Source organism: Mus musculus, chromosome 3, assembly GCF_000001635.26.
Source record: "Mus musculus strain C57BL/6J chromosome 3, GRCm38.p6 C57BL/6J".
Lineage (NCBI taxonomy): Eukaryota > Metazoa > Chordata > Mammalia > Rodentia > Muridae > Mus > Mus musculus.
This window is the reverse complement of record NC_000069.6, coordinates 57,838,698-57,848,674: the sequence shown is the minus strand read 5'-3', so window position 1 is coordinate 57,848,674 and position 9,977 is coordinate 57,838,698. Positions and strand designations below refer to the sequence as shown.

General features: G+C 43.7%; 1 protein-coding gene across 1 annotated transcript; it reads left to right on the top strand.

Annotated features, from left to right (window-relative positions):
- The first annotated feature begins 917 nt into the window (after positions 1–917).
- Pfn2 (profilin 2) lies at positions 918–6,780 on the top strand. Its single transcript, NM_019410.3, has 3 exons — positions 918–1,324; positions 3,309–3,501; positions 5,361–6,780. The coding sequence occupies exons 1-3, from the start codon at positions 1,193–1,195 to the stop codon at positions 5,456–5,458; spliced, it is 423 nt and encodes a 140-aa protein (NP_062283.1). The 5' UTR covers positions 918–1,192; the 3' UTR covers positions 5,459–6,780.
- Positions 6,781–9,977: the final 3,197 nt, after the last annotated feature.

The window sequence follows — 9,977 nt, the reverse complement described above, 5'->3', positions numbered from 1 at the left end:
TCAGATCTAGATTCTGAACTATTTTCACCATCTAGTACAGTGGGTCTCAACCTGTGGGCCTCAAACCCTTTGGGGTCACATATCAGATATCCTCCACATCAGATATTTACAGTATGATTCATAACTAACAGAATGTCAGTTATGAAATAGAAACAAAATAATTTAAGGTTGGGGGTCAGCACAGCATGAGTAACTGTATCACGGGGTCACATTAGGAAGTTTGAGAACCACTGGTCTAGTTCAATGACTCCTTTTCTAGCTTGATTATTCTTTGTATTTCATGGATGTATTTAACGCACACTAACTTTTGCAGTTACCAGGTGCACATAGGGTCTGTTTTGTTTAGAATTTCTGGACGACTGAGCCACACTCATGATGAGCAGCACTGGGTTCAGGGCAAAAGCTCCACTGAACCTGAAGTTCCTTGTACTCAAAGGAGGCAACAAAGAGCATAGAGCTGCTCTGATTTCAGGAGCGTGCAGGCGCAGCTGGCCAAGGTCTTCTAAGAGACACCTCCCCAAGTGTGGGCCATCCGCACTGGCCGCTCCCACTACAAAGGGTAAACCCTCCGCATCCCGTCACCAGGGCAACCCTGCCACCCGACACCGATGCTGTCAATACCGCGTCCCCGAGCGGGCGCTTGAGAGGTGAGCGTGGCCGCTGGGCGCCCAGAGCTCCGGCACCCCACGGCGCCCACTCAAGCTGCTTCGCCTCCTAGCCGGTGGTGAGGCCTCCGCCGCCGCGCCCCAGCCGCACGCCCACTCGCCTCCCGCACGTGTGGGCCGTGATTGTCCCCGGCGGTATCCCTCCGCGCCCCCGCCTCGGCTCCCCCGCCCTCCCGGGGACCCTCGCCGGCTGCGCTGCGGAAGGATCGCACGCACGCGCGCGCACATCCCGCCGGCCGCGGAGAGCCGAGGGAGCTGCGGCGGTGTGAGACGGCCGTCACCAGCCCCGCTGCCAGCGTCGCTCCGCCGCCGGCTCCTGAGCCCCGCGGCCGCGGCCGCCCGGCGCTCCCCGCTGCGGGTCCTGTCACCGCCCGCCGCAGTTCCCCGGAGAGGGGCGGTCGGTGCCTGCGCAGAGCCGCCTCCTCCCCGCCCCCGCCCCGCCTCCACCGCCGCCGCCGCCGCCGCCGCCGCTGCCGCTGCTGCGCCTCTGCTCCTGCCGTCCCCGCTGCAGTGCGAAGGGCTCGAAGATGGCCGGTTGGCAGAGCTACGTGGATAACCTGATGTGCGATGGCTGCTGCCAGGAGGCCGCCATTGTCGGCTACTGCGACGCCAAATACGTCTGGGCAGCCACGGCCGGGGGCGTCTTCCAGAGCATCACGGTGAGGCCCGGGGGCGCCAAGCCGGCAGGTGTGCGGCGGGCCTCTGAGAAGGGGACGCCCGCCCGCGAGGAAGGGATGCGGCTAGGGCTGAAGGGAAGGGTACCGCCGGCTTCCTCGCCCGCCCGCGAGGAAGGGGATGCAGCCGGAGCCCGGTTGCGGGCAGCTGAGCCTGGGGATGCTGCCCGAGGCCGCGCGGGGGCGGGGCGGCCGGACTCTTCGCCCCGGCGGCGCCCCGGCTTGCGGCTGCCAGGGTGGAGGAGGGGACGCCTCCCCGGGAGGCCCTCGGCGTTCGGGGAGCCCTGCGGGCTGCAGTGCGGGTCCCCGGGTGTGGGCGGGGGGAATCTGGGCGGCAGGCTGGCCCTGGATCTGGTTCGGTTGTGAGCGCGGAATGTGGGAGGCGGCAGTGGCCGGATCCCGGGAATTAATGGAGTGACTTTGCGTAGGCTTGCGGGTGTCCAGGCCGCCTAGGCTGGAGAGAAAGGTACGCGGACCACGTAGGTGGAATGGTGAATCTACTTCAGCTTGTGGTTCTATAGTTTTTTTTTTTTTTCCTCCAAGATGGCGAACTGCCATTGATTTCTCTTCTCCACCTATAGAGATTCATCGATATACTGTTATCCCCAGTTACGCAACATAGCTCTAAAAAGGGGATGGTTTAAGGGTGATTTAAAAAAATCTGGGGAGTCGCTGGAGGGGGATAACACTTCTCCAAGTCACTCCCTCTTTAGTGATGGTAGTAAAAGAACTAATACCGATTTATGCTTCACGGTGCCTCCTTTTCATGTGACTTGATGGCTTTTGACTGGGTTGCCACACATTTGGAGAATATTCGTCAACCAGTCTCCAACACTGCTTATTGTTATGCTTGTTTCTATGCAATGCTCTTTAAGATTTTGACACCAGTATCAAGTACAGGACCATTCTCTTAATTTCTTTGCTCCCCACTCCCACTCCCTCCCCTACCACATAACAGAATTCAAGTCCCATATCACAGGTGCTCAGCATTTTACTACTTAATGTGGTTTAACAAATTAGTGTGGATTCAGTCTGTGACAGGAGTGCTTTAAGATCTCCTGTCCCCATGTGGGAGGCCACAGTTCCTATAGCGAATTGACATTTGGTGATTAACTTTTTTTTCTGCAGTCTTGTCTTTGTGTGTGAGTTCCCGCTGTCTGGCTTAAGAATATTGCGGGAGTATGCTTGGAAATGGCTGGGGCCTGCTATGACTCTGCAGTTCTGATGGGGGCGACGCCTTCCTTCTTATTCATGGAACGTTAGAATGAACAGATTCTCTTTTCCGGTTCTGGTGGCTACCTCACTTTCTTTACCAATGCCCCTCCATTTTCTCTCTGATTTTGCTGTTGCTACCGCAGTGCTGTAGACAGAATCACTCTGCATTTGTCCAGAAGGAAAGCAGGTTATTGAATGGAAGGGCAAGGCAAGTTGGAGAGAAAAGAGTGGTGGCTAGAAAAGTAGGAGGGAAATATGAATTTGGAGATGTCCCACAGTCTGTGGTAACTGAGGTTCATACTACCAGGGACATTTCAAGCTGCTTGAAACAGAGATGTAAGCAGGCCCATCTGGATCGACTTTACCCAACTTTAAATTTGATGCAACATGACTAATGTGGCAAAATATGATAGTCAAGCTGTTGTATACAAGAGCTTATACCTGAATCTTTACAATTACATAAGCACCTCAAGTAGCACCTGACTTGAGATAGTTTATAAATAACTCGTTTTCAGTTTGCACCTAGTGTCAACTGCCAACTATTTAGGGAAACTCTCTGTATGGTTGATACACACTGGCTTTTAGTTAGCAGGCCTCACTGTTCGCTGCAAAAGCAAACTAATGTGTAAATCATGTAACCACGAAGGAATAGGTAATAATAAAAACAGCTATCTTGATTCTACGGTAGCACACAGTTTGTTGTATCAGATTCTGATTAACTGTAATTTTTTTCTTCTTTGTTTTGGGTGGCCAGCCAGTAGAAATAGATATGATTGTAGGAAAAGACCGGGAAGGTTTCTTTACCAACGGTTTGACTCTTGGAGCAAAGAAGTGTTCTGTGATCAGAGATAGCCTATACGTTGATGGTGACTGCACAATGGACATCCGGACAAAGAGTCAAGGTGGGGAGCCAACATACAACGTTGCTGTTGGCAGGGCCGGGAGAGGTGAGTAGGCTTTTTTTTTTCTCCTTAAAAGTTGCATGTCATATTACAACTAGGGTTTCTTTAATGGTTTAAATTGAAAATTGGTTCATAATGGCTATTAAGGTGGTTTTTGTGAACTGCTCAGCACTGAAAGGTGGCACTGCTTTCAGCCTGTCTACTTTAGAGTGGTGCATATGCAGCCTCATCTGACTACTCTAAATTATGACAGCTTTGGTAAACCTAAAAATGAAAAGGTGCCTCAGTCCAACGCGTTACGATGCTGTGGGATAGATGGTTGTTAGTCTGTGCCAGTCACTTAGTTATCTTTGTGTCTAATTAGTCTTTACTTGGAGATCTTTCCTTTGATGTTTGCTGAGATTTGAAATCAATTCTCTGCTCATCATTAGAAAAGAAAAGAAAGGAAGGAAAAAAAGATCACATTGTTTTATTTTTTGCCAGGAACATTTCTGAAGAAGAGGGATAGGCCAAAGTTTTAGAGTACATGTTCCATTTGCTGAAATACTTCCAAAGAACGAGATATCAGTTTGAAAAGTAGGAAACTACTCGCAGTTTAAGAACTTGGCCCACAAACTCTGGTACCAGTTTCCAGACTTGATAATAAAAGTTCTGGTTTCAATATGGCATAAGGAACTGTCATATTCCATAGAGAACCTTTGACATTGATGTTTACTCTGACATCTCACCGACACACAAATACATACATGTACTAACCTGTATAACTGCCTCATTTGGCAAAGTTAGCACCTAGAACAGTTCTATAGTGTGAAATCACAAGAGCCTACAGTGAGCTATCATTTAATGCTGTGGGTGTCTGAGGTGTGGTTTGTTTCAGAAACAAATCACACAAAACAAGATAACTTTAAAACAGACAAATCTTAAGTTTTTGCTGCTTCTAGATACGTAAGATGCTAGGGTTGAAAAAAACATGCATCTGCTGAAGGGCTGGAAAAATGTCTTAGTGCATAATAGCCATGACTGAGGTTCTGTTCCCAGCACCCACCCTGCAGCAGCTTACAGCTGTGTAGCTACAGTCCTGGGGGCTCCAATGCCCTCTTCTGGACTCCAAGGACACCAGTCACACATGCAGTATGTATATATGCATGACAAAAACACAAATATGCATCTTTTAAAAAAAAATCAACATTTGAAGCCAAATGAATTGAAACTTTTTTTTTAACCATAGAACACTGCTGACACCTAGTGGCAATAAGTATATTTGAAACACACCTGTACATATAGTTCAGTTCACAAATTAGGTGCTAGAAGTAGTAAACAGGTTTTGTGGTTTTTTTTATTTTTTTTAGACTGGAAAGAATTAGCAAAGGGAAGTATCTGTATAAGACAGATATCACTAGTGTAGAGTTTTGTGACTGGCAGTAACATTTCTGCTTAAATTTGGTTTTCATTTTCCTCTGGAAGTAATAGACATGTCTCTCATTTATAGTCACACGTATAGGACAATAGCTTGTATTTATCATGCATGTTACATTTGGGGAGAGTTTGTAAATGAAAAATATGAAAGTTTTTAAAGTATGTTGTAGGAGATGAATAGCATGATATCAGCCAGACTGTTTCTCCTAGGATGCAAGGTAAACTGTCACTTTCCTCCTAGCTCTCATAAAGATCCCTTTATGGAAATTAGCTGCTGTACAGTGGGGTTTCCTACATGCATCCAGTAGTGTGCTGTTTTTAGTTTATTTACTAGCCTGAAGGCTCTCCATTCTGGAGACATAATGGATTTCAGTGTTTAACAGTTCATGGAAACTAACTTAATGTTAATTTATTAATCTATCTGCTTAAACTTACGTGATTTCTTGATTAACACTCCTTTTGAAACACTTTTCTCCTTTTTCTTTCAGTCTTGGTCTTTGTAATGGGAAAAGAAGGGGTCCATGGAGGCGGATTGAATAAGAAGGCATACTCAATGGCAAAATACTTGAGAGACTCTGGGTTCTAGCTGCTAGGCAGACTGTTAAGTATTAGGGGAAAATTGCTCTTAAATTTTCCTAGCTGTAAGCTTAAGTCTCCTTTGTATCCCTCTGTTGGTGGGGAAAGGTGTCTTTCTTTCTGCCCCTTCCCCTTAAATAATTGTGTTCATTTTTGTTTTGTTTCCTTGTGTACTCCAGCATTGGTTATAGTCATGGGAAAGGAAGGTGTCCACGCAGGCACAATTAACAAGAAAACATATGAACTCGCTTTATACCTGAAGAGGTCTGTAACCAACCTTTATCTGGCATCATAATTGCAGCACAATAATGATTTGCATGATATCTTGAAACTGGGGGAAGGGGGCATGCCAAGTTGGGCATCACTTCGTCTTAGCAGTTAGTGGATTACTGATTACTAAAATAGGTTAATAGTAAGCAAGGTGCCGGTGTACAGTCTCTAACTCGATCAGTGTCTTTTCAGCACTTTGGAGCATTTCCTTGGCTCATCTAGTCTTCCTTTTGTAGCGCATGGTTGGGAGGAAAAAGTGCATGCCTCTGTACGTCACACCTTTCTCACCCCTCCCTACCAACACGAGGTGTTTGGTCTGCTTCCATTCTCTTCTGTGTAGTGCCTGGTTTATTTAACTAATTAATACCTCCTCTGTTGATGAGCTATTGAGAGTTGCAGTGTTTTACTTTTTAATACAGTGACTGCACTTGGGACAGACTATTTGTAGTGTCTATAGGACATGAAGCGTGCAGCTTGGAGAGCAAAGGCACTTCCTCCCACGACCTTACTGCAGTAACCATACCGATCAAATTCCCAGGGACATTCTGTCATTGCAGTAGCTCAGACCTGTCTTTTCTTGCACACCAGCTGTGCTCTTGAGAAAATGTAAAGGCTGCCATTATGGATATTAGGTATCCCAACATAACCATCTGGAGTGTGTCCAGTTTATTTTTCATAGGACCAATTTTTATTTGCAGCTTAGGTTTTTATATGAAGTTGCATTATTGTGGACTTGGCTGTCTTGTGATGTATTTTTTTCATATGTATCCTGTGCCATACTATTGTTAAAATGAACTGTTGCTATTGTGAGATGGATTTCCTTTCGAATGGCACTACCTTAGGGACATTCTAGTATTGCTTCTATTGTTTGGGCATTGTGGATAATGTACAGATTTAAAAACAAATCTTGTTGCTGATTTGTCCATTTCTTTCCCTGCACTTTGTTACATCTGGGATACAGTCTAACTCATCTGACTTAATATGCATTTAAAAAAATGCCATAACTATTAAACACCTTGTTTACAGACAGATGAAATAAATTTATTCCAACCAAATACTCCATTGGACTCCTGTTTTTATTATAAATTTTTGGCTTTGTTGTTATTGTTGATCTTGGAGGGTAGAGGGGAGGTATTTGCTGTGTAGTCCTTGTTGGCCTTTAACTCAAAGTACTCCTGCCTAAGCCTTCAGAGGCAGCTTTAGCTGACAAGGGACTCTGAGGGAAAGACCAAACTCATCTGCAAGCACATGAAAGGCCCTACAAATTTCTTTTCACTAAGCTTTGGCCTACTAAATGTGGCTTTTGTGTCTTCATTTTATGATCATCCTCAGACTTAATGTGAAGAAAAGTAACCTGCTAGGGAATAAATATATCACGTTGGCCTCTCGATGAGAACTCAGTCTCATAAGCACGAGGCCCCACTGGCAAGAAGAGTTTCTGGCAAGAAGACTCCATTATGGAGGGTTCTTCTGGACTGAAGTGTCAGTGACTGTAGATTTGTAGTCTGTGTTGGCAGCCTGATGTCAGCCAGGCAGTCTCATAAAAGACCAGAGGCCATTCCTCAGTCAGCACTCAGGAGACTGATGCTAATGCATTTTCTGGTTTTCAGAGTAATGGGTAGAACACAGCTAAATATTTTAATCTAACAGTCTCTTTAGTAAATAAGTTCAAGACTTTTGAGGCAAACCTTTACTGCAAATTATCCAGCAGAAACCTAGCAGTAGGTGCTCCGGTTATCCTCAGTGAAACTGAGGAGCTGGTAACATGGACATAGCCCCAGGTCACACCTTAGAGGTACAGAGTCCACAGGCCAGGGAGTCAGGGTTTAGAAATAAGCAGTGTGTCTTGTATTTGTTGACCTGCATTACTACCCGTGAGAAAGACTGGGCTAGGGAACAGGAATTAATCTTTTCCATACTTAAAATATACTGCACATAATGAATTTTCCCTTTTCAAGTTGCTAGACAGTAATTTTGAATTAAATTTACATATAAGATGTAAAATATTTAGAAGATAGAAAACTGGGTTTACTTTGGTTCATTAAGAAACCCAAGACTTTACAGAACAGTTAAAACCTGGTATCAGTCTTTGTTAAGAATAAAGATGGACAAATGAAAATTTAGAGATAATGTGATTTGAGGTTTTTGAGCAATTATTCCCATCTGATTTGTAGTAAACCACATTGTGAAACCCTTAACAACTACCAAGAAATTGCGAGAGAGTGATTGTCACGCTGAATAGTAAAAGGTTGTCACTGGTTCTTGCTCACAATTTTAAAAGAAAATATACTTAGGGAAATGTATGTGGGGTGGTATATGTGTGTGTGAGCCTATCATATATATATATTCTTCTGAGAATTTAACATAAGGAAATGGAGCTGTACAAATTTGTATATCAAAATGCCCATCACACTTAACAGTTAATCAAACTTCAAAACAAGGTTGAGTATGTTGCCTGGACATAATAGTTATAAAAGAATGGCAAGTTCTACATGGACATACTACATTGTGTGTGTGTGTGTGTGTGTGTGTGTGTGTGTGTATTACACTTACACTTTGAAGGCAGAAAGTCCAGGTACAGTTATCCTTGGACTAGATTTCCAGTATTTTATGTTTATTACTAGAATTTTAAATTAGACTCTTAAATAGAAAGTGGATTTTAATTTTATTTACTGCCATATTTTAAGAGCTTATAACTTGATAGGAGCAGATGCAGAGACCCATAGCCAAAAACTAGACAGAGCCAGAGGCACCCAACACAAGGAGGATGTGGGTCTATAGGAGCCAGAGGGTTCTAGGACACCACTAGAACACAGCCCACAAACCAACTAAGCAGAGCTCATAGGAACTCAGAGACTGAAACGACAATCATAGGCCCTGTATGGGCCTGAGCTAGGTCCTCTGCATATATTTTGTGGTTTGTGTAGCTTGATGTTCTTATATGAATATTTAGTGGGAGGAGGCTGTCTCTGACTCTCTAGCCTGCTCTTGGGACCCTTTTCCTCACACTGGGTTGCCTTGTCCAGTCTTGGTATGAGGATAAGTGCCTAGTTTTATTGTAACTTGCTTGTAATGCTGTCTTTGGAGGCCTGCACTTTTTTGGAAGGGAAACGGAGGAAGAGTGGATCTGGGGAAGGTGGGAGGTAGTGGGAAGGGCTGGGAGGAGGGAGGGAGGGAAACTGCAGTAGTAATGTGATGGATGAGAGACAAAAGGGGAAAAAGAAAAAGGTTAATAGTGGTCAGCCATGTGACTGTAGAGTTTAAGTGACTATTGAGAACAAATGCCAGTCCTAGCCAGTGCTTTTAAAAGATAATCCAGAAGAACTCCTAACTTAAATGTAAACACACCAGATCCTTGTTTTCAACTATGGTTTATGGACTAAAGGCAGTCACACATCTCATATATAGCTATGGACATAATGATTTTACACTTTTCTCTTTTAACATATTCCAATTTAGGTATTTTTTTTATTATTCTAACAGCTATTTACTGTGAGTTTATTGGTAGACAGTGAGCATTGTGTTTTGTAATATTCCTTTTTATCTTAGGTTAAATGAAACAATGCACATGATCTAAATGGTTTAAAAGTTAGGCTGGGGTCTAGAGAGATGGCTCACCAGTTAGTAGCACTTCAGAGAATCTGGATTCAAGTCCAACAACCACATAGAGGCTTACAACTGCCTATAACTTCAATTCCAAGGGATCCAACACCCTTTTCTGGCCTCCCCAGGTACTATATACACAGGGTGCACAGATGCAGGCAAAACACCATGCACATTAAAAAAAAAAAGTTTTAAAACCTAGATCCATAAATTTCCATCCCGTTTTAACTTCTATGTAATTACTAAACTAAAGTGTCTTTCCAGCCTCTGCTTTATTGTAAAGGAGAACAATGTTGTCATTAGTGTATGTTGAACAAAACCTTATACTTTCCAAACTAAAAATGATATTTTGTATTTTCATATCCATACAAATTTTACATTTTACAAGATATTAACAGTGCTGCCATTGCTTTGTCTGTCATTAGATTATGACTTCTTTTTCTTATGGTTTCCTTAATATCTTAAATTTTCTTATGTTGGTATACGATTTTATGACAAAGTAGTTTATAGAATGAGGAAATATGTTTTGAAAAAGCTATATAGGAATTTGATCTAATTTTACTAGCATTTCCCATAATATTTAAAATATTTCTAGAAAAAGCATCAATAAAAGAACCTCTATAAAAGTTAAATTTCTCTTTTTAAAAATATTATTT

Excerpts from the sequence above, each read along its gene's own strand:
- Pfn2 (NM_019410.3), top strand. The coding sequence starts at position 1,193 with ATGGCCGGTTGGCAGAGCTACGTGGATAACCTGATGTGCGATGGCTGC. Across the intron at positions 1,325-3,308 it reads GCGTCTTCCAGAGCATCACG|CCAGTAGAAATAGATATGAT; the intron begins GTGAGGCCCGGG and ends TTGGGTGGCCAG. Across the intron at positions 3,502-5,360 it reads TGTTGGCAGGGCCGGGAGAG|TCTTGGTCTTTGTAATGGGA; the intron begins GTGAGTAGGCTT and ends TTTTTCTTTCAG.